Here is a 23,247-nt window from a genome sequence, read left to right on the forward strand (position 1 = left end):
CAACTTTAAAGGACTTTCAAGTCTTTGTGGCTGAGATTGGTTAATCTGTGTATAGGCCCGTATTCACGGGCAGATGTGGGAGAGATGTGTGCTGAGCGAACCGCTCAGCACACATCTCTCCCACCGCTCAGCACAGCGCGATGTGTGCTGAGCGTGCGGGGGGGAGACGCTCATTTCACCCAGCGGGTGCATGGCAGGCCAATCTAGCACGAACGATAGCGATGCGCGGGGCTGCGCATCTCTATCACTGTGAGGGGTACACACAGATTGATCACTGCTTAAAATCTAAGCAATCTAGTCAGATTGCTTAGATTATCGCTCCGTGAGTACCCCCCTTATCTCACAGGCTTTGCACAATGCTGACCTGTAAGACAGGGTGGCAAGAAAGAAGACTCTTATGAAAAAGTTACACACTCAGTCTCTGCGCCTTGCAATATAAAACACTTGTGAAGAAAAGCAGTCCATCATCACTCACCTAGGAATTTGACTGAACTTGGGGACTGATTCAGGGGTGGATGCTATAGCAGAGCCGCTTAATTTTTGCATGAAATGGCTGTGTCAAAATACGTAAAGTCACAGATGCGTCTAAAGTTAAAAGACGTCCACACAGCATCGGATCCAAGTGTGTGAACATCAGGCCGTCATCAGACATCTGAGTAGCACTCAGGTTACTCAGGTTGTCTGTCTTACCATGCAGCTGGGGCCAGTTCATTTGATGCATCCACTGGCTTCAGGGCCCTGTTTTCTGGAATGGTCCACCTCCATGCCCGCAATCAACTGCAGACTGTCACTCACTTGACATCTGCAGCTGCACTGCATAAAGCTACATCTCATCTGCACATGTGCAGTGCAGCTCCTGTGCAGGCACAGATCTAATACCCCTTTTCCACTAGTGTAGCACGGGTCGCAGCCGTGTCGCCTGACACGGCTGCGACCCGTGCTACAGCCCCCTGCAGACAGCACTCACCAACCCGGCAATTGCCGGGTTGGTAACGCGCTAGTGACGCGGCAGGGGCGACGCTGGGAGATCACATGATCTCCCAGCACCGCCCTCCCTATGCACTGTGAACGGGAGCCGTGTCGCCTCGACACGGCTCCCGTTCACACTGGACAGCTAGCCAGGTTGAACACGCGTTCAACCCGGCTAGCTACCCGGGTAGGATTCCCGGATCACTTGATCCGGGAATTTGCCGGTGAACCCTTTCCCACTAGGAAAAAACATGGGCAAATGCGCGCCCCCACGCATTTAACCGTGTTTAAAAAAGCTAGTGGAAAAGGGGTATAAATAAATCACTCAACTGCTTAAAATAACACTCTAGCGTCCACTTCTGAATCAGCCCCTTGAACAATTTGCAAGAAGAATCGCCAAATATTCCCCAATGCAGGTGCTCCAAACTGTCAAGAGACATACAGTATCCATATAGTGTGACGGCTGTAATTGCAGCAATAGGCTCTACAAAGTATTACAGCGGGAGACTGATCACTTTTCCAACCCTGTTATTGTAGGTTTTTTTTATTTTTAATTACTGTTGCCTTTTTTGTTTAAATTATTTAAATGTTTTAAGGTGACGTGTAAATATAGCTGGAAAAAGTTTAATCCAATTGACTTTATTTTCCTGTGTGTAAGGTGACAAAAGGTAAGGATTTTGCCAGGGTACAATGATTTTCCATTGGCAATATATAAACACGCTTGAGAAAGATGATCTCTTGCCAGCAGTGGTGCCAAGAGGAGGGCAGGTACTAATTACCCAGGCCCAGTGGGGACCCAGGTGTTGCCCCCCCCCCCTTCCTTACCTGGCAGCAGCAACTGCAGATCTTCTCCTCAGCCCAGGAGGGCTGCAGTGTGGCCAGGGAGGCACTTAAAATACAATTTTTTCAGTATTTTTTGTAAGGGTCCACGGCCATGCCTCATGTAATTAGGCCCCGCCCCCTGAATAGTAACTGGACCTAGTCAGGCTCTCTACTGCCCTGCTTTCCATTTGGTCCCCCTCCTCTCCGGCAGTGCAGTAAACTCTGGCATTGTGACAGAATCTACTGTGCTTGTGCAGGTCTCCATTAAAATGTCAGTCGTACCTAGGGGGTAATTCAGAGTTGATCGCAGCAGCAAATTTGTTAGCAGTTGGGCAAAACCATGTGCCCTACAGGGGATGGTGGGGCAGATATAACATGTACAGAGAGAGTTAGCTTTGGGTGGGGTGAGTTCAAACTGAAATCTACATTACAGTGTAAAAATTAAGCAGCCAGTATTTTCCCCTGCACAGACAAAAAATAACCCGCCCAAATCTAACTCTCTCTGCACATGTTATATCTGCCCCCCCCCCTGCAGTGCACATAGTTTTGCCCAACTGCTAACAAATTTGCTGCTGCAATCAACTCTTAATTACTATCCCTTGTTCCTAGGAATATCTCTATTGCGTGTGCGCAAATCACTGGGAAATTGACCACGGTGGCCATTTTCCTGGTGATTTCTGCAGCCAGCACCGGGCCGACGAAGCAGTGAGGATAATTATATGGGTGATGATGATGAGTGTGTGGCATGTGGTCCCCCCTCAACTGTACAACTTGCACCCATTATACATATGCCAGTTGCCCATTGTCAGCTTTTCTAGTACAGATAATCTAAACTACAGTCATCATGCCATTAGCGTTGATATCTGCCCCCTCTCTGGTTAAGTAAGGTGACCTTAAAAATATATTACTTTGCAGAGACTATAGCAGTAGAATGTACTTTTAAGTGCTAGATTTTCTGCAGAAAGCTCTGTTTACGACATCTATTGATTACAATAATTCAAGGACCTGTCAGTCTTTGACAAGCATTGTAGAACAGGCCCTGGAAAAGAAATTGTTTATAATTGTGGTTTAAATTACAAGACCAAGAAAGTCAACAGAAATTGCATGTCTCCTGAGTACAGTATATTGTATCTCTATTATGTCTGGAAGTTTATTGTATTTCTAGTTTTAATTCCTGCATTGAATGTCTCACTGCCCTGCCCTTTTGACACTAATTTACCAGACAATACAATGAATGTGTCTATTCTGCATACTGTATATAGTATGGATTCAAGACCGACTTTCAGATAATTGTTTCTAGTAATACAAGATATTTATGCTGTCTGTCAAGTCTGTAACTGCCAAGATAGGCAAAGGAATATTACACTTCTTATTCTACACTTAAAGATCCTGATGTGTTATCTGCAACATGATTGTACAACAATGAAACCATAAAGAATGCCAATGTATAGACAGGGTCATGTGCAGGGATTGGTATAAAATATAAGTGTTAACAGAACAAAGGTAACACAAATGACACTTCAGACTGTTTATCTTAAGCTTAAATACATACTGAAATATGATGTTATGAGGAAATCATTTATTATATTCCCTTTATTGCTGGGGTCACAAATTTTGGATATCCATTTTGATTTGTTATCCACAGGCAGGTCTGCTGTACGCTTTTACAGCTTAAAATATACAGTATCTGTATGGATATTTGTTATTTTCTGGTGTGAGCTATTGTTTTCTAGATTTATATTGGTAAATACTGTCTAACAAGCATATACAGTAGTCTTAAGCTGGCTATATACTTATACCCCTTTCACATCGCAAAAATAACCCAGTATCGACCCGGAATATTGCCGGGTCGACACGGGTCAATGTGTGATGTGAAATGGCCCAATGAGAATTTCCGGGTCGCCAGACCTGGTAATTCAACCCGGGTTATAAAAAAGGGTTAGTCCTGGGTTGAATTATGGGTCAGTGGCAGCGTAAATGGATTCCCGGGTCGATGCGACTCGGGACCCGTTTACTACATAAGGAGAGGCGGCGCAGAGATGAGCTCATCTCCCAGCGCCGCCTCCACCCCGCCCCCGCTGCCGGCTCCGCCCCCGCCGTTATGGCAACCGACCCGGCATATTGCCGGGTCGGAAAGCCAGCGCAGAGGCTCCAATGCGTGATCCCACCGGGGAAGGACCCATTTCCAATTCCCGGGGGGGATCCGGCATTGGAGATCTGAAAGGGGTATTGTGCGTCTTCTCGGAGGAAAGAAGTCACATACGATCACCCTTGAACCACCCAGCAGCTTCCCAGTGGCAGGATCCTATATGATACATCGTATGCAGTCCTTTTGCATAAGATGTATCGTATGCGACCCCTGCCAAAGCTGCCGGTACAATATGTCTATAGTGCAGTATTTCCGATCTAGGGGTTCCGATCCGATGCTCATGGGACCGTACATCAGATCAGAGGTAAAATACATGCAATTTACCAGTTTTTGTCAAATTTATCTGCCTGAAACTTCGTAATCGGATGAAATGTGGCAAAATCGCATTAGTGTATGGGCACCTCTAGCAGAGCAATTTGTCATTTCCTTAGAGAGTCACCATAATAAACATACAGTATATATATATATATATATATATATTTATAGAGAGAGAGAGAGAGAGAGACAGAGAGAGAGAGACTCACACCCATCCCATAACACCAAGGTTAGTAGCATAGACAGAACCTGCACACTGCTCAATTTTCAAAAGCAACGTGAATAAATGTAAGGCTCAGCGTATACTCATCATCTGGTGCCATCCCAAACAGCCGTTTTCGGTGTCAATCCTTCTTCAGGGGAACAACCAGCTAAAGTGCAAAAGTGCCTTGTGTAAAACCCTACTCTCAACTTATTCGTGTGGCAAGAATGACCTCAGATCGGGCTAAGTTACCTGGCGCCCTGAAATTGATGGGTGACAACTTCATCAGTAGGGGTTACGATAGGGAAGACGTAAGACAAGCTATTGAAAGATGCCAGCAGCTCCCTCGAGAGTAATTATTGAGACCTCAGGTAAAATCGGCGTCTGAACGCTTGGTCTTTGTCAATACATACTCCATCACATCTGGCAATGTTCGCCAGTCAATTCTCAAACACTGACATATACTCCAGTCGGACCAAGTGATGAAACATTATTGTGACAAGCCGCCACTCTTTTGCTATTGACGCAGCCACAATTCCAAAGAGGAAGTGACCTTTTCTGATATCAGCCCACGTGTGGGCAGGGAAACCCGCTGCCACGTGTGGGCAGGGGAATCAGCTGGTTGCAACTTCAAAAAGGTGCCTTCAAGTGCCACAGCTGCGTCAACTGCTGTTTTATGTTGACAGGAAAGAGCTGTTGTCACCCTATTAAGGGTACTCGATATCCGTTACGCTATCGGATGACATGTGACAACATCTATACCTTCATTCAGACCAAAGGGGACTAGTGAATGAAGGTATAGATGTTGTCTCTTTTATTTAACTTGAAGACACTAATTTACCGTTTGAATTTGTTGGACTGATATTCTAAGTAATCTCTGGATTCTTTTTCTGATTATTATATTCGTGTAATGTAGAAGTCACCTATACGAATATAATTATGATAATATCTGTGCATATAGCACTGGGTTTTTCTTGTAATTTAGATGCTATGTTTGTGAATATGAAGTCATTTCTGAATATTATTGTAAAAACTACTGTCCATACCATAGGGTATAAGGAAGTCCTGTAACCCAGATGTCTTTTGTAAATATGGGAGCATAAACCATTGTAAAGCCATCAGTGATACTTGCATTTTTATAAGTTTATAACCTAGTATCTAATATCCTAAGGGGAGGATGATATGTTTTTTTGTGAATTTGTGTACACATATGTAAATGTATGTATATATATATATATATATATATATATGTGTGTATATGTATACTGTATCTATTATATTTGTGTCATGTTGGTAATATAGGGTTATCATCACTATTTTCTCTTATTAATTTATTATTATTATTATTATTATTATTAGTATTATTATTATATCCTTTAGGTATACATTTAGTGCCTTATAAGGTTAGATATCACTTATTAATTGTTCTTTGTTTCACAATACTCAGTTCAAGTCTCACATGTCTATTGTCCCTTGATATGAGGACCACACATATTCATAACTACTCAACCCATTAAGGATTCCATTAAAGGCATCCACTAAAGAACACATCAAATTCATAAATTATACACATATTTCACTTTAATATAATAGATATAAAGAACACATCAAATTCATAAATTGTACACATATTTCACTTTAATATAATAGATTCAAATTTATGCTGCCTTTAGCATTTATTACATTAGTAAAGTTGCCTCCGTTCTTTGGAACGCTGTGTCTCTAATGTTATAAGTACTGTACACTTCCTGGTAATTGGAACGCAGTACCAGAGTCCTGGGTAATGACGTTATCCATGTATTGCGCATGCACACTGCCGGCACCAGGTGGATTTCATAGTTAGAAGCCGGGATGCGCCGCTAAGAGCGCTCTATGCACGCGCACCTCCGGCGCTGATTGTGATTCCACCGATGAAGGTGGAGCGCATAGTATGCGTTCCACGTACTTTCTGTCCGTCCCACGTACACACTGGATGATGCAGACAGCTGTTTCCGGTCGATGGAATCCATATGCGTTCCACCGATGGTAATTTAAGTTTTTAAAGTTTTATAAATTGTCTACAGACATTACATCACACTTTACGGGTTTATAAGAAGTCAGCATTATTTCTGGTTGGCTCGATTTATGGATATTCACTTTAGGTTGGATATAAAAGATTTATTTATTCCTGTGATTGAGTCTTCATTAAATTAATTAAGGAAGTGAGGTCATAGGTTCTATTGGTGTATATAGCCCATACTGGGCACCTCTCTCAGTTTTACTTTGGACTCTGAGAGGATCACATCACTTCTGATTGTAAGTATCACTGATGCTCTTCTGCCCCCATATATTAACACTGGAATAGTCTCTAGTTTGTTTTATATCCATACTTGTATGCATGTATATATTTTAGGAATTTTTTTTTATTATTTGGTTATTGGGGTAATAATTGTTATATCGGATATTATATTGAGGTCTATGGATTATAATAATTTTTAGTGTAAGACGTCTTATGTAACCATTAATTACAAGATTATATATTAAGAAATTAATTTACCAGCCCCGTTTGTTGTCTACTGGCCATAAATAACAATTATACTAAAAATTGTTAATTAACTAATTTTTAGGTCATTTAACTGCGAACGCAGTTAGTATATGAAGTTGGTTACCATTCATCTACTGAGTCTGGGTCTAAATAATTTTTTAACAAAAGATCGGTATGTATTCCCTCGGTATTACTACCTTAATTATAAGAGCACTTTTGTGGTGTTAATTGACTGTGTATATTTTTGGATCTTTGATTTAGGTCATCAGACAGACCATGTTTTGAACTACTATCCATTGGATTCCGTTTAAATCGGGAATCTTATTAGTAAACCACTTTTTCCATTTATTTGGTATGTATTATCATCCTATCCTCCTCCTGTTCTTCTTTTGTGCTTTAGAGGATCTACTCTAGATTTTTAATTTATTGCTCTATCCAATATGTTTTACATTCTTAACCATATATAAAGTGGTCCATATGTTTCTCCAGGATCCTTTTTATTGTTGTGGCACTTGGTATGTATAGCCATTGTATAATCTCTTGTTGTACTGGCCGCAAGTACTGTTCTATTATTTAGTTGTTATATTTTATCGTTTAGAATCTGTACCCCTTAAGAAGTCCCATAATGGGACGAAACGCGTTGGGTCGTTTGTCCTTTTCTGATTTTATATTCATCCATGCTACATGCTGGTAAAGAAAGGCATATTCAAGCATCAATTCCATCTATGCCACATATTGTTAAAGAACTGTCATTCAATGGATCACTGATTTGTAATTGTATTTCTATTTCTCTAACGTCCTAGTGGATGCTGGGGACTCCGTCAGGACCATGGGGAATAGCGGGCTCCGCAGGAGACAGGGCACATCTAAAAAAGCTTTTAGGTCACATGGTGTGCACTGGCTCCTCCCCCTATGACCCTCCTCCAAGCCTCAGTTAGGTTTTTGTGCCCGTCCGAGAAGGGTGCAATCTAGGTGGCTCTCTTAAAGAGCTGTTTAGAAAAGTTTTTTTTTTAGGTTTCATTCAGTGATTCCTGCTGGCAACAGGATCACTGCAACGAGGGACTTAGGGGAGAGATCTCCAACTCACCTGCGTGCAGGATGGATTGGGATCTTAGGCTACTGGACACTGAGCTCCAGAGGGAGTCGGAACACAGGTCAGCCTGGGGTTCGTCCCGGAGCCGCGCCGCCGATCCCCCTTACAGACGCTGAAGAAGACGGCAGAACGGAGGTCCGGAAACAGGCGGCAGAAGACTTCACAGTCTTCATGAAGGTAGCGCACAGCACTGCAGCTGTGCGCCATTGTTGTCACACGGCTCACTGACCTAGTCACGGAGGGTGCAGGGCGCTGCTGGGGGCGCCCTGGGCAGCAATATAAGTACCTTATTGGCAAAATAAATACATCACATATAGCCATTAAGGCTATATGTATGTATTTTAACCCAGGCCAGTTCTTAAAAACCGGGAGAAAAAACCCGCCGAAAAAGGGGCGGAGCTTATTCTTCTCAGCACACAGCGCCATTTTCCCTCACAGAAAGGCTGAGGGGAAGGCTCCCATGCTCTCCCCTGCACTGCACTACAGAAACAGGGTTAAAACAGAGAGGGGGGGCACTGATTTGGCGATATAAATATATATTAAATGCTATAAGGGAGGAACACTTTTATAAAGGTTGTCCCTGTATAATTATAGCATTTTGGTGTGTGCTGGCAAACTCTCCCTCTGTCTCCCCAAAGGGCTAGTGGGTCCTGTCCTCTATCAGAGCATTCCCTGTGTGTGTGCTGTATGTCGGTACGTGTGTGTCGACATGTATGAGGAAAATGTTGGTGAGGAGGCGGAGCAAATTGCCTGTAATGGTGATGTCACTCTCTAGGGAGTCGACACCGGAATGGATGGCTTACTTGTGGAAGTACGTGATCATGTCAACACGCTGCGAGCCGGTTGACGACATGAGACGACCGGCAAACAAATTAGTACCTGTCCAGGCGTCTCAGACACCGCCAGGGGCTTGTAAAAACGCCCATTTACCTCAGGGACACTGACTCCAGTGTCGACGGTGAAGAAACAAACGTATTTTCCTTTAGGGCCACACGTTACATGTTATGGGCATGAAGGAGGTGTTACATATTTCTGATACTACAAGTACCACAAATAAGGGTATTTTGTAGGGTGTGAATAAACTACTTGTAGTTTTGCCTGAATCAGATAAATTAAATGAAGTGTGTGATGATACGTGGGGTTCCTCCGATAGAAAGTTATGGGCGGTATACCCTTTCCCGCCAGAAGTAAGGGCGAGTTGGGAAACACACCTTAGGGTGGATAAGGCGCTCACACGCTTATAAAAACAAGTGGCGTTACCGTCTCCAGATACGGCCGCCCTCAAGGAGCCAGCTGATAGGAAGCTGAAAAATAGCCTAAGAAGTATATACACACATACTGGTGTTATACTACGACCAGCAATCGCCTCAGACTGGATGTGCAGCGCTGAGGGGGCTTGGTCGGATTTCCTGACTGAAAATTTTGATACCCTTGACAGGGACAAGATTTTATTGTCTATAGAGCATTTTAAGGATGCATTTCTATATATGCGTGATGCGCAGAGGGATATTTGCATTCTGGCATCAAGAGTAAATGTGATGTCCATATCTGCCAGACGAAGACACGACAGTGGTCAGGTGAGGCAGATTCCAGACGGCACATGGAAGTATTGCCGTATAAAGGGGCGGTCCATCGGACCTGGTGGCCATGGCGACAGCTGAAAAATCCACCTTTTGTTCCCCGAGTCACATCTCAGCAGAAAAGGACACAGTCTTTTCAGTCTCAGTCCTTTCGTCCCCATACGGGCAGGCGGGCAAAGGCCAGTCATATCTGCCCAGGGGTAGAGGAAAGGGAAGAAGACTGCAGCAAGCAGCCCATTCCCAGGAACAGAAGCCCTTCACAGCTTCTGCCAAGTCCGCAGCATGACGCTGGGGCAGTACAAGTGGACTCAGGTGCGGTAGGGGGTCATCTCAAGAGTTTCAGCACGCAGTGGGCTCACTCGCAAGGGGACTCCTGGATCCTACATGTAGTATCCCAGGTGTACATTGGAAATTCGAGACGTCTCCTCCTCACAAGTTCCGGAAGTCTGTTTACCAACGTCTACCTCCGACAGGGAGGCAGTATTGGAAACAATTCACAGGCTGTATTCCCAGCAGGTGATAATCAAAGTACCCCTCCTACAACAAGGGAGGGGGTATTATTCCACACTATATTGTGGTACTGAAGCCAAACGGCTCGGTGAGATCTGGAATATTTGAACACTTACATACAAGCGTTCAAATCAAGATGGAGTCACTCAGAGCAGTGATAGCGAACCAGGAAGAAGGGGACGAGATGGTGTCACTGGATATCAGGGACATTTACCTACATGTCCAAATTTGCCCTTCTCACCAAGGGTACTTCAGGTTCGTGGTACAGAACTGTCACTATCAGTTCAGACGCTGCCGTTTGGATTGTCCACGGCGCCCCGGGTCTTTACCAAGGTAATGGCCGAAATGATGATTCTTCTTAAAAGAAACTTGGACGCTTTCCTGATAAGGGCAAGGTCTAGAGAACAGTTGGAGGTCGGAGTAGCACTATCTTTAATAGTTCTACGACAGCACGAGTGGATTCTAAATATTCCAAAATCGTAGCTTTTCCGAGGACACGTCTACTGTTCCTAGGGATGATTCTGGACACAGTCCAGAAAAAGGTGTTTCTCCCCGAGGAGAAAGCCAGGGAGTTATCCGAGCTAATCGGGATCCTCCTAAAACCAGGAAAAGTGTCAGTGCATCATTGCACAAGAGTCCTGGTAAAAATGGTGGCTTATTACGAAGCAATTCCATTCGGCAGATTTCACGCAAGAACTCTTCAGTGGGATCTGCTGGACAAATGGTCCGGATCGCATCTTCAGATGCATCAGCGGATAACCCTATATCCAAGGACAAGGGTGTCTCTCCTGTGGTGATTACAGAGTGCTCATCTTCTAGAGGGCCACAGATTCAGCATTCAGGATTGGATGCTGGTAACCACGGAGGCCAGCCTGAGAGGCTGGGGAGCAGTCACACAGGGAAAAAATTTCCAGGAAAGTGTGATCAAGTCTGGAGAATTCTCTCCACATAGATGGAGCTAAGAGCGAAATTATAAGGCTCTAAACTTAGCAAGACCTCTGCTTCAAGGTCAGCCGGTATTGATCCAGTGGGATAACATCACGGCAGTCGCCCACGTAAACAGAAAGGGCGACACAAGAAGCTGGAGGGCAGTGAAAACACTGCAAGGATTTTTCGCTAGGCGGAAAATCATGTGATAGCACTGTCAGCAGTGTTCTCTCCGGGAGTGGACGACTGGGAAGCAGACTTCCTCAGCAGGCATGACCTCCACCTGGGAGAGTGGGAACTTCATAGGGAAGTTTTTCCGCATGATTGTGAGCCATTGGCAAAGACCAAAGGTGGAAATGATGGCGTCCCGCCCGAACAAAAAACGGGACAGGTATTGCGCCAGGTCATGAGACCTTCAGGCGATAGCTGTGGATGTCCTGGTAACACCGTGGGTGTAACAGTCGGTGTATGTGTTCCCTCCTCTGCTTCTCATAACCAAGGTATTGAGAATTATAAGACATAGAGGAGTATGAACTATACTCGTGACTCCGGATTGGCCAAGAGGGACTTGGTACCCGGAACTTCAAGAGATGCTCACAGAGGACTAAGGGCCTGGGGAGCTAAGAAGGGACTTGCTTCAGCAGGTACCATGTCTATTCCAAGACTTACCGCGGCTGCGTTTGACGGCATGGCGGTTGAATGCCGGATCCTGAAGGAAAAAGGCATTCCATAAGAGGTCATACCTACCCTGGTCAAAGCCAGGAAGGAGGTGATCGCACAACGTCATCACCACATGTGGTGAAAATATGTTGCGTGGGTGAGGCCAGGAAGGCCCCACGAAGAAAATTCAACTAGGTCGATTTCTACACTTCCTGAAAACAGGAGTGTTTTGAGCCTAAAATTGGGGTTCTTTAAGGTTTTAAGTTTCGGCCCTGTAGAATTTCTTCCGAAAAGAATTGACTTCAGTTCCTGAAGTCCAGATTGTCAAGGGAGTATTGCATATACACCCCTTTTTGTGCCTCTAGTGGCACCGTGGGATCTCAACATAGTGTTGGGATTCCTTAAAATCATATTGGTTTGAACCGCTCAAATCTGTGGATTTGAAATATATCACATGGAAAGTGAACATGCTGTTGACCAATATCTCACATGGACAGTGACCATGCTGTTGGTCCTGGCCTCGGCCAGGCGTTTGTCAGAATGGGCGGCTTTGTCTTGCAAAAGCCCATATTTAATTTTCCATTCGGACAGGGCAGAACTGGGACTCGTCTCCAGTTGTCTTCCTAAGGGGGTGTCAGGTTTTTCACCTGAAACAACCTATTATGGTGCCTGCGGCTTCTAGGGACTTGGAGGACTCCAGGTTACTAGACGTTGTCAGGACCCTAAAAATATATATAAATATATATATATATATATATATATATATATATATATATATATATATATATATATATATATATATATATATATATATATATATATATATATATATATATATATATATATATATATATATATATAGTTTAGGACGGCAAGAGTCGGAAAGTCTGACTTGCTGTTTATATTGTATGGCACCCAACAAGATGGGTGCTCCTGCGTCTAAACAGACGATTGCACGTTGGATCTGTAGCACAATCCAACTTGCACATTCTGTGGCAGGCGTGCCACAGCCTAAATCTGTAAAGGCCCACTCCACTAGGAAAGTGGGCGCATCTTGGGCGGCTGCCCAAGGGGTCTCGGCATTACAACTTTGCCGAGCAGCTACGTGGTCAGGGGAGAACACGTTTGTAAAATTTTACAAATTTGATACTCTGGCTAAGGAGGACCTGGAGTTCTCTCATTCGGTGCTGCAGAGTCATCCGCACTCTCCCGCCCGTTTGGGAGCTTTGGTATAATCCCCATGGTCCTGACGGAGTCCCCAGCATCCACTAGGACGTTAGAGAAAATAAGAATTTACTTACCGATAATTCTATTTCTCGTAGTCCGTAGTGGATGCTGGGCGCCCATCCCAAGTGCAGTTTGTCTGCAATGCTTGTACATAGTTATTGTTACAAAAATCGGGTTATTCTTGTTGTGAGCCATCTTTTCAGAGGCTACTTCGTTTTGTTATCATACTGTTAACTGGGTTCAGATCACAAGTGGTACGGTGTGATTGGTGTGGCTGGTATGAGTCTTACCCGGGATTCAAGATCCTTCCTTATTGTGAACGCTCGTCCGGGCACAGTACCTAACTGAGGCTTGGAGGAGGGTCATAGGGGGAGGAGCCAGTGCACACCATGTGACCTAAAAGCTTTTTTAGATGTGCCCTGTCTCCTGCGGAGCCCGCTATTCCCCATGGTCCTGACGGAGTCCCCAGCATCCACTACGGACTACGAGAAATAGAATTATCGGTAAGTAAATTCTTATTTTTGTGCATGTTGATGTCACATACTGTGTCACATACTGTGCTGACAATAAATACCAAAATTGTTTTAAGAAAATTGTTTTGAATTAAGTGTTAAAATGACGAACAGTACTTTCTGATAGCGCCCTCAGATCTGTATAGTATTTGTTTCTTTGAACCTCATCTAACAAGAGGTTCTTCTTGAGGTGCAGCTCGTTATTCACCTAGCGCCATAGGGTATCCCCCCATTTGTGTATATATATATATATATATAAGTCCTCTGTTGCTAAACAAGCAAGCTGCACGTCACTCCATGAGAAAAAAAGTGCTTTAATGAATGTTGGTTACATGAGAAAAAATCAGCCTATCCGTTTTATCAACGGCTCGTTTCGGGACTTTGCATTGTCCCTTCGTCAGGATAACATATGGCTGCTGTGTTCTGTAACAAAAAAGCGTGCTGAAAAGAAAAAGAAAGAAAAAGAAAGTGTGCTAAAGTCTTACCTTATATCCCTGTAGATCTTGTATGCGTGTGCTCTGCTGCTGCCGGAGGTCGGGGAGGCGCGCCTGTGGTCCCGGTGACGTCGTCCCGGAAATGGCTGTCATTGGCTGCAGCTTGTTGCCATGGCAACCCGGCTAGCGTCCCCGGTCACCGGAGCTGCAGATTGCAGAAAGAAAACGTTAAACCACCGTGTGTGAAATGTAAAAGCATTAGAAAAGGGAATTACTTAAATATGATATGTTAAGCAAAAGCAGTATGGGACTGTGATGAAGGTGATGAAATGTTCAAGAAAAAAGTTAGAATAATAGGGAAGGCATGCTGAAGAAGTGCTGAGTTAGTGTATGATGGATGCTGCTGGAGGAACATAAGCAGAATGCATAGGAATGAACTATGTAAATGGACGATATAAATATTTTATGCAGCAAGGAAGTCTGTCAAAGAATGTTCCAGTTGATTTTCTCATTCAGTCCATTGGGATGAATGGTGTCCAGTTTAAAAATCCAGCGTGATTCTAATTTCTGTAAGGCTGTGGATTTATCTCCTCCTCTGATCATTGGTGGAAGCTGGTCAATTATTTGGTAACGTAGTTGGCCCAGACTGTGTTGGCATGTTTTAAAATGCCGTGCCACTGGCTGATCATTTTGTTCTCCTTGGAGAGATTTGGTTATCGCAGAGCGATGCAATGCCATCCTCTCTTTAAACATGCGGCTGGTCATGCCGATGTAATATTTATTACATGGGCATGTGATGTAATAAATAACGAACCGTGAGGAGCAGGTAAGGATCTGTTGGATTTCATATTTTTTATTTTTGTGTGGGTGCTGGAAGGTACTTCCTGAAATGAGGTATTTACACGTAGTGCAAGAGGCGCATTTATAGCAGCCCGGTTTTTTGCTGAAACCAAAAATGCCTGAAGATGGTATAAGGTTAGTGATATCCGCCTTAACAAGATGGTCGCGTAGTTATACAGGACTTACATAAATACAAACAAGAAATACAGAGGCAATTATCTGATACTGTCACATATCAGCTTCTCACCAGAGACCCAACGGATCAATATAAGCAAGAATTGTCAGACATCTTAGAAAAAGCAGAACAAGATGGCTGGATAACTACCAAAATTAAAACATCCTTACTGGTCAAGTTTCCTATAACACCAGTACTATACACGGTTCCCAAAGTACACAAAAATTGTGTTGAACCACCGGGCCGCCCCATCGTGTCAGCAAGAGGCTCTTTATACCATCCTATAGCCGAATTGCTCGACTCTTTGTTACAGCCACATATCACCAAGGAACATACGTACCTTAAAGATACAACATCCTTTCTTAAAGCTTTAGCTACTTTCTCCAATACAACGGAGTTTCAATATCTATGCACCATGGACGTTAACTCTCTGTATACTTCCATCCCTCACAGCGAGGGCCTGGAGGCTGCACAGGAGTTCGTTAGCAGGATTCAAGAACCTTTTGGATTTCACATTCCCCTCTTTCTACAGCTACTACGCTTGGTGCTAACACGGAATTACTTTCTGTATGATGGCAGATATTATCTGCAAGCCCAAGGCTGTGCCATGGGAAGTGCAGTAGCCCCGGCATATGCCAATATTTACATGTTTAAACTGGAACAAGAATTCTTTCTAAATAACGCCGACTATAAGAAACATATCTGTTGGTATACCCGCTACATAGATGACTGCTTCATGCTTTGGAACAGCAGCGAAGAAGCATTTCTAGAAATGATGACCAACATTAATCATCTCCCCTCTAGCATCAAGTTTAACCTCAAAATCAGCACCACAAGAGTCAATTTCCTAGACGTCATAGTGACCAATCAACAGAGCCATTTGGAAACTTCAGTTTACTACAAACCTACAGACCGTAACACTCTTCTGGAAGCAAGCAGCCATCACCCCAAGGCACTTAAACAGGGACTTCCACATTCTCAAATGCTCAGAATAGCCAGAATAACCAGCAACGCAGATGATCTGCCAGCTGCGTTGGACATCACCATGAATAAATTCATCCAGAGAGGCTATGACCCCATAGAACTGGCAAAGACAAAAGCAAAAGTATTACAAATTCCAAGACAAGGCCTGTTGAACCAGCAAATTCCTGCGGACACTAAAGATAAATTCATCTGGTCAACTACCTTTTCCACCACCAGCCCCATGATAACAAGGGCAACAAAGGCACTCTGGCCAATAGTGAAAACTGACCCTAGTTTACCATGTTTTACTAATAAAACACCAATGACTAGCTTCAGGAGAGGAAAAAACCTACGCGACCATCTTGTTAAGGCGGATATCACTAACCTTATACCATCTTCAGGCATTTTTGGTTTCAGCAAAAAACCGGGCTGCTATAAATGCGCCTCTTGCACTACGTGTAAATACCTCATTTCAGGAAGTACCTTCCAGCACCCACACAAAAATAAAAAATATGAAATCCAACAGATCCTTACCTGCTCCTCACGGTTCGTTATTTATCACATCACATGCCCATGTAATAAATATTACATCGGCATGACCAGCCGCATGTTTAAAGAGAGGATGGCATTGCATCGCTCTGCGATAACCAAATCTCTCCAAGGAGAACAAAATGATCAGCCAGTGGCACGGCATTTTAAAACATGCCAACACAGTCTGGGCCAACTACGTTACCAAATAATTGACCAGCTTCCACCAATGATCAGAGGAGGAGATAAATCCACAGCCTTACAGAAATTAGAATCACGCTGGATTTTTAAACTGGACACCATTCATCCCAATGGACTGAATGAGAAAATCAACTGGAACATTCTTTGACAGACTTCCTTGCTGCATAAAATATTTATATCGTCCATTTACATAGTTCATTCCTATGCATTCTGCTTATGTTCCTCCAGCAGCATCCATCATACACTAACTCAGCACTTCTTCAGCATGCCTTCCCTATTATTCTAACTTTTTTTCTTGAACATTTCATCACCTTCATCACAGTCCCATACTGCTTTTGCTTAACATATCATATTTAAGTAATTCCCTTTTCTAATGCTTTTACATTTCACACACGGTGGTTTAAAGTTTTCTTTCTGCAATCTGCAGCTCCGGTGACCGGGGACGCTAGCCGGGTTGCCATGGCAACAAGCTGCAGCCAATGACAGCCATTTCCGGGACGACGTCACCGGGACCACAGGCGCGCCTCCCCGACCTCCGGCAGCAGCAGAGCACACGCATACAAGATCTACAGGGATATAAGGTAAGACTTTAGCACACTTTCTTTTTCTTTCTTTTTCTTTTCAGCACGCTTTTTTGTTACAGAACACAGCAGCCATATGTTATCCTGACGAAGGGACAATGCAAAGTCCCGAAACGAGCCGTTGATAAAACGGATAGGCTGATTTTTTCTCATGTAACCAACATTCATTAAAGCACTTTTTTTCTCATGGAGTGACGTGCAGCTTGCTTGTTTAGCAACAGAGGACTTGTATTCAAAACAGCACGAGCACCCAACACTTAATGTACCAGCACAGGAGTGCCGGATTATCCAAGATACACATGTACAGCAGCTGTTAGCAAAACACAGCTGTAGTATCAAGGCACCCAAAGCGGATTTATACATTTATCTTCATTTATCTTCATTTGTTCCAAGTGAGCTAAACACTTCACCACACAGCAAGCATGTCTGAAGCAAGCAATAACCCCGCTACTTCTGGAGACATCAACTTTGTAGGTCTTACACTACAAGCTGGAGATACACTAAGCTTTACACAACAACAAGCTGAACAAATACTCTTTGATGTAGATGCAGTCCCAGACACGCTGGAATTTACCCCAAACGATGTTTATCAACAACTGCTGAAGCTAAGAAATCGGGAAGTGGACTACTTGCTACACGGATCGACTCTATCCGAATACTATCGCCAAAAACTCATACCACGCGGGTTTAGAATCCTTAACGTGCCAACAATAGGACGCATGAATGCGGACTTCTGCAGGCGATGGATAGCAGTTCTGAACAAGTGTAGTTTTGATTTAATGTTACTAGTAATAGAGGAGGCAGGGAAAGAACTCAAAGCAACTAGATCACGCATAGAAGAATACCACCTGTCGCAACAACAAATGCTACAAGATCCCAACCACAATACATGGTGGATCAAATTAAATCAGCAAGTTGAAAACCATAAAAAAGAACTACTGAAATTTAAAAATACCAAACTCCAGGTAGTTAAATCTGACTACGAAGAACACCGTGTGTACCGTTGGCTGACGGGCACAGACTCCACCAGGCAAAACCGCACCAATTATAGATCTAATTGGCGCCAACGTCGAGATCAGAGGTCCAAGGACCGTCAACACTCTAATAGCGATAGCGATTTTAAAATAGCTGACTCAGACGATGCCATCAACCCACAACGCCCCCCTTTAGGGGTTCGCACCAGAGCGAAATTAGATACCGGAGGAGAACTACCAGAAGGAGCGGCCAAAACAAAAGGCTCAGTAAAGTCTCAGCCAAAAAACAAAAAGACAACTTGATTTTCAACCTATCATCTAGGGATCTCTCACTTGCAGAAACCTCCCTACTGAACAAAGGTTTGTCTTATGTCCCCACAAACTTCCACGATGACTTCGAATGGCAGAATGATCTACATAAAATGGAACGAAAACTAAGATTGAAAGAATATTTTCAAAAACAACCGGAAGCTGAACCACCAACGGCTATGGAAGTCAAATTAAGAAAACACCACAAATCCAAATTTGATCCCATATCAACAAATGCTTCAATCAAAACTTACAGTCGACTGTTGGATGAAGCAGTCCACAAATTTAAAGGAGCACGACCGAAAATTTATCCCAACCTGACAACGGAAGAATTCAGAGCACTAAAATCACTCAAAGCTGACACCTCCATCATAATACGACCAGCAGATAAGGGCGGCAGTGTAGTTATACAGGACTTACATAAATACAAACAAGAAATACAGAGGCAATTATCTGATACTGTCACATATCAGCTTCTCACCAGAGACCCAACGGATCAATATAAGCAAGAATTGTCAGACATCTTAGAAAAAGCAGAACAAGATGGCTGGATAACTACCAAAATTAAAACATCCTTACTGGTCAAGTTTCCTATAACACCAGTACTATACACGGTTCCCAAAGTACACAAAAATTGTGTTGAACCACCGGGCCGCCCCATCGTGTCAGCAAGAGGCTCTTTATACCATCCTATAGCCGAATTGCTCGACTCTTTGTTACAGCCACATATCACCAAGGAACATACGTACCTTAAAGATACAACATCCTTTCTTAAAGCTTTAGCTACTTTCTCCAATACAACGGAGTTTCAATATCTATGCACCATGGACGTTAACTCTCTGTATACTTCCATCCCTCACAGCGAGGGCCTGGAGGCTGCACAGGAGTTCGTTAGCAGGATTCAAGAACCTTTTGGATTTCACATTCCCCTCTTTCTACAGCTACTACGCTTGGTGCTAACACGGAATTACTTTCTGTATGATGGCAGATATTATCTGCAAGCCCAAGGCTGTGCCATGGGAAGTGCAGTAGCCCCGGCATATGCCAATATTTACATGTTTAAACTGGAACAAGAATTCTTTCTAAATAACGCCGACTATAAGAAACATATCTGTTGGTATACCCGCTACATAGATGACTGCTTCATGCTTTGGAACAGCAGCGAAGAAGCATTTCTAGAAATGATGACCAACATTAATCATCTCCCCTCTAGCATCAAGTTTACCTTCAAAATCAGCACCACAAGAGTCAATTTCCTAGACGTCATAGTGACCAATCAACAGAGCCATTTGGAAACTTCAGTTTACTACAAACCTACAGACCGTAACACTCTTCTGGAAGCAAGCAGCCATCACCCCAAGGCACTTAAACAGGGACTTCCACATTCTCAAATGCTCAGAATAGCCAGAATAACCAGCAACGCAGATGATCTGCCAGCTGCGTTGGACATCACCATGAATAAATTCATCCAGAGAGGCTATGACCCCATAGAACTGGCAAAGACAAAAGCAAAAGTATTACAAATTCCAAGACAAGGCCTGTTGAACCAGCAAATTCCTGCGGACACTAAAGATAAATTCATCTGGTCAACTACCTTTTCCACCACCAGCCCCATGATAACAAGGGCAACAAAGGCACTCTGGCCAATAGTGAAAACTGACCCTAGTTTACCATGTTTTACTAATAAAACACCAATGACTAGCTTCAGGAGAGGAAAAAACCTACGCGACCATCTTGTTAAGGCGGATATCACTAACCTTATACCATCTTCAGGCATTTTTGGTTTCAGCAAAAAACCGGGCTGCTATAAATGCGCCTCTTGCACTACGTGTAAATACCTCATTTCAGGAAGTACCTTCCAGCACCCACACAAAAATAAAAAATATGAAATCCAACAGATCCTTACCTGCTCCTCACGGTTCGTTATTTATTACATCACATGCCCATGTAATAAATATTACATCGGCATGACCAGCCGCATGTTTAAAGAGAGGATGGCATTGCATCGCTCTGCGATAACCAAATCTCTCCAAGGAGAACAAAATGATCAGCCAGTGGCACGGCATTTTAAAACATGCCAACACAGTCTGGGCCAACTACGTTACCAAATAATTGACCAGCTTCCACCAATGATCAGAGGAGGAGATAAATCCACAGCCTTACAGAAATTAGAATCACGCTGGATTTTTAAACTGGACACCATTCATCCCAATGGACTGAATGAGAAAATCAACTGGAACATTCTTTGACAGACTTCCTTGCTGCATAAAATATTTATATCGTCCATTTACATAGTTCATTCCTATGCATTCTGCTTATGTTCCTCCAGCAGCATCCATCATACACTAACTCAGCACTTCTTCAGCATGCCTTCCCTATTATTCTAACTTTTTTCTTGAACATTTCATCACCTTCATCACAGTCCCATACTGCTTTTGCTTAACATATCATATTTAAGTAATTCCCTTTTCTAATGCTTTTACATTTCACACACGGTGGTTTAACGTTTTCTTTCTGCAATCTGCAGCTCCGGTGACCGGGGACGCTAGCCGGGTTGCCATGGCAACAAGCTGCAGCCAATGACAGCCATTTCCGGGACGACGTCACCGGGACCACAGGCGCGCCTCCCCGACCTCCGGCAGCAGCAGAGCACACGCATACAAGATCTACAGGGATATAAGGTAAGACTTTAGCACACTTTCTTTTTCTTTCTTTTTCTTTTCAGCACGCTTTTTTGTTACAGAACACAGCAGCCATATGTTATCCTGACGAAGGGACAATGCAAAGTCCCGAAACGAGCCGTTGATAAAACGGATAGGCTGATTTTTTCTCATGTAACCAACATTCATTAAAGCACTTTTTTTCTCATGGAGTGACGTGCAGCTTGCTTGTTTAGCAACAGAGGACTTGTATTCAAAACAGCACGAGCACCCAACACTTAATGTACCAGCACAGGAGTGCCGGATTATCCAAGATACATATATATATATATATATATATATATATATATATATATATACTGTATATAAAAATGGATGTGTGTGTGTATGTATGCCTAGAGCAATTTACACCAAACTTGGTACACATATGCCTTACAATCTGGAAATAAATAATGCATGGGGTAAGACACCCCTAGCACCCCTATGGGTGGGGTTGGGAAGGGGGTGACATGTAAAAATGCATAGTTTTCGGGCATAACTATGAAATGCCTGGAGCAATTTATACCAAACTTGGGGGGTCATTCCGAGTTGATCGCTAGCTGCCGTTGTTTGCTGCGTAGCGATCAGTGAAAAAAACGGCTAATCTGCGCATGCGTATGCTCCGCAATGCACACGCGCGTCGTATGGGTACAAAGTAGTGATGTGCACCGGACATTTTTCGGGTTTTGTGTTTTGATTTTGGATTCGGTTCCGCGGCCGTGTTTTGGATTCGGACGCGTTTTGGCAAAACCTCACCGAAAATTTTTTGTCGGATTCGGGTGTGTTTTGGATTCGGGTGTTTTTTTCAAAAAACCCTAAAAAACAGCTTAAATCATAGAATTTGGGGGTCATTTTGATCCCATAGTATTATTAACCTCAATTACCATAATTTTCACTCATTTTCAGTCTATTCTGAACACCTCACAATATTATTTTTAGTCCTACAATTTGCACCGAGGTCGCTGGATGGCTAAGCTAAGCGACACAAGTGGCCGACACAAACACCTGGCCCATCTAGGAGTGGCACTGCAGTGTCAAGACAGGATGGCACTTCAAAAAAATTGTCCCCAAACAGCACATGATGCAAAGAAAAAAAGAGGCGCACCAAGGTCGCTGTGTGACTAAGCTAAGCGACACAAGTGGCCAACACAAACACCTGGCCCATCTAGGAGTGGCACTGCAGTGTCAAGACAGGTTGGCACTTCAAATAAATTGTCCCAAAACAGCACATGATGCAAAGAAAAAAAGAGGCGCACCAAGGTCGCTGTGTGACTAAGCTAAGCGACACAAGTGGCCGACACAAACACCTTGCCCATCTAGGAGTGGCACTGCAGTGTCAGGCAGGATGGCACTTCAAAAAAATTGTCCCCATACAGCACATGATGCAAAGAAAAAAAGAGGCGCACCAAGGTCGCTGTGTGACTAAGCTAAGCGACACAAGTGGCCGACACAAACATCTGGCCCATCTAGGAGTGGCACTGCAGTGTCAGGCAGGATGGCACTTCAAAAAAATTGTCCCCAAACAGCACATGATGCAAAGAAAAAAAGAGGCGCACCAAGGTCGCTGTGTGACTAAGCTAAGCGACACAAGTGGCCGACACAAACACCTGGCCCATCTAGGAGTGGCACTGCAGTGTCAAGACAGGATGGCACTTCAAAAAAATTGTCCCCAAACAGCACATGATGCAAAGAAAAAAAGAGGCGCACCAAGGTCGCTGTGTGATTAAGCTAAGCGACACAAGTGGCCGACACAAACACCTGGCCCATCTAGGAGTGGCACTGCAGTGTCAAGCAGGATGGCACTTCAAAAAAATTGTCCCCAAACAGCACATGATGCAAAGAAAAAAAGAGGCGCACCACAGGTATAGAATGTAGATGGATAGTATACTTAATGACGACACAGAGGTAGGCACAGCAGTGGCCTTCCGTATCGTACTGCTATATATAGTTTACTGGTGGTCACTGTGTCAGCAAACTGCAAAACTAAAATGCACCACAGGTATAGAATGTAGATGAATAGTATACTTAATGACGACACAGAGGTAGGCACAGC

At 43.6% G+C, this 23,247-nt stretch overlaps 1 protein-coding gene across 13 annotated transcripts in view; it reads left to right on the forward strand.

The window, feature by feature from the left end:
* Window positions 1–23,247, forward strand: part of RALYL (RALY RNA binding protein like) — a 1,174,022-nt gene that overhangs the window by 225,769 nt on the left and 925,006 nt on the right. For 3 of the 13 annotated variants that reach the window (XM_063924019.1, XM_063924011.1, XM_063924022.1), the window contains exons 1-3: window positions 7,243–7,333; window positions 17,059–17,212; window positions 21,023–21,176. The exons of 3 other annotated variants lie outside the window; for them this stretch is intronic. Coding sequence is in view for 2 of the 10 variants with exons in the window: in XM_063924010.1 (XP_063780080.1) it covers window positions 18,609–20,744 (2,136 nt within the window). In the remaining 8 variants the exon portion in view is untranslated. 7 more of the 13 variants (XM_063924013.1, XM_063924012.1, XM_063924010.1 and 4 more) reach the window with 6 other exon arrangements.

The sequence above is a fragment of the Pseudophryne corroboree genome, chromosome 5 (genome assembly GCF_028390025.1).
Source record: "Pseudophryne corroboree isolate aPseCor3 chromosome 5, aPseCor3.hap2, whole genome shotgun sequence".
NCBI lineage: Eukaryota > Metazoa > Chordata > Amphibia > Anura > Myobatrachidae > Pseudophryne > Pseudophryne corroboree.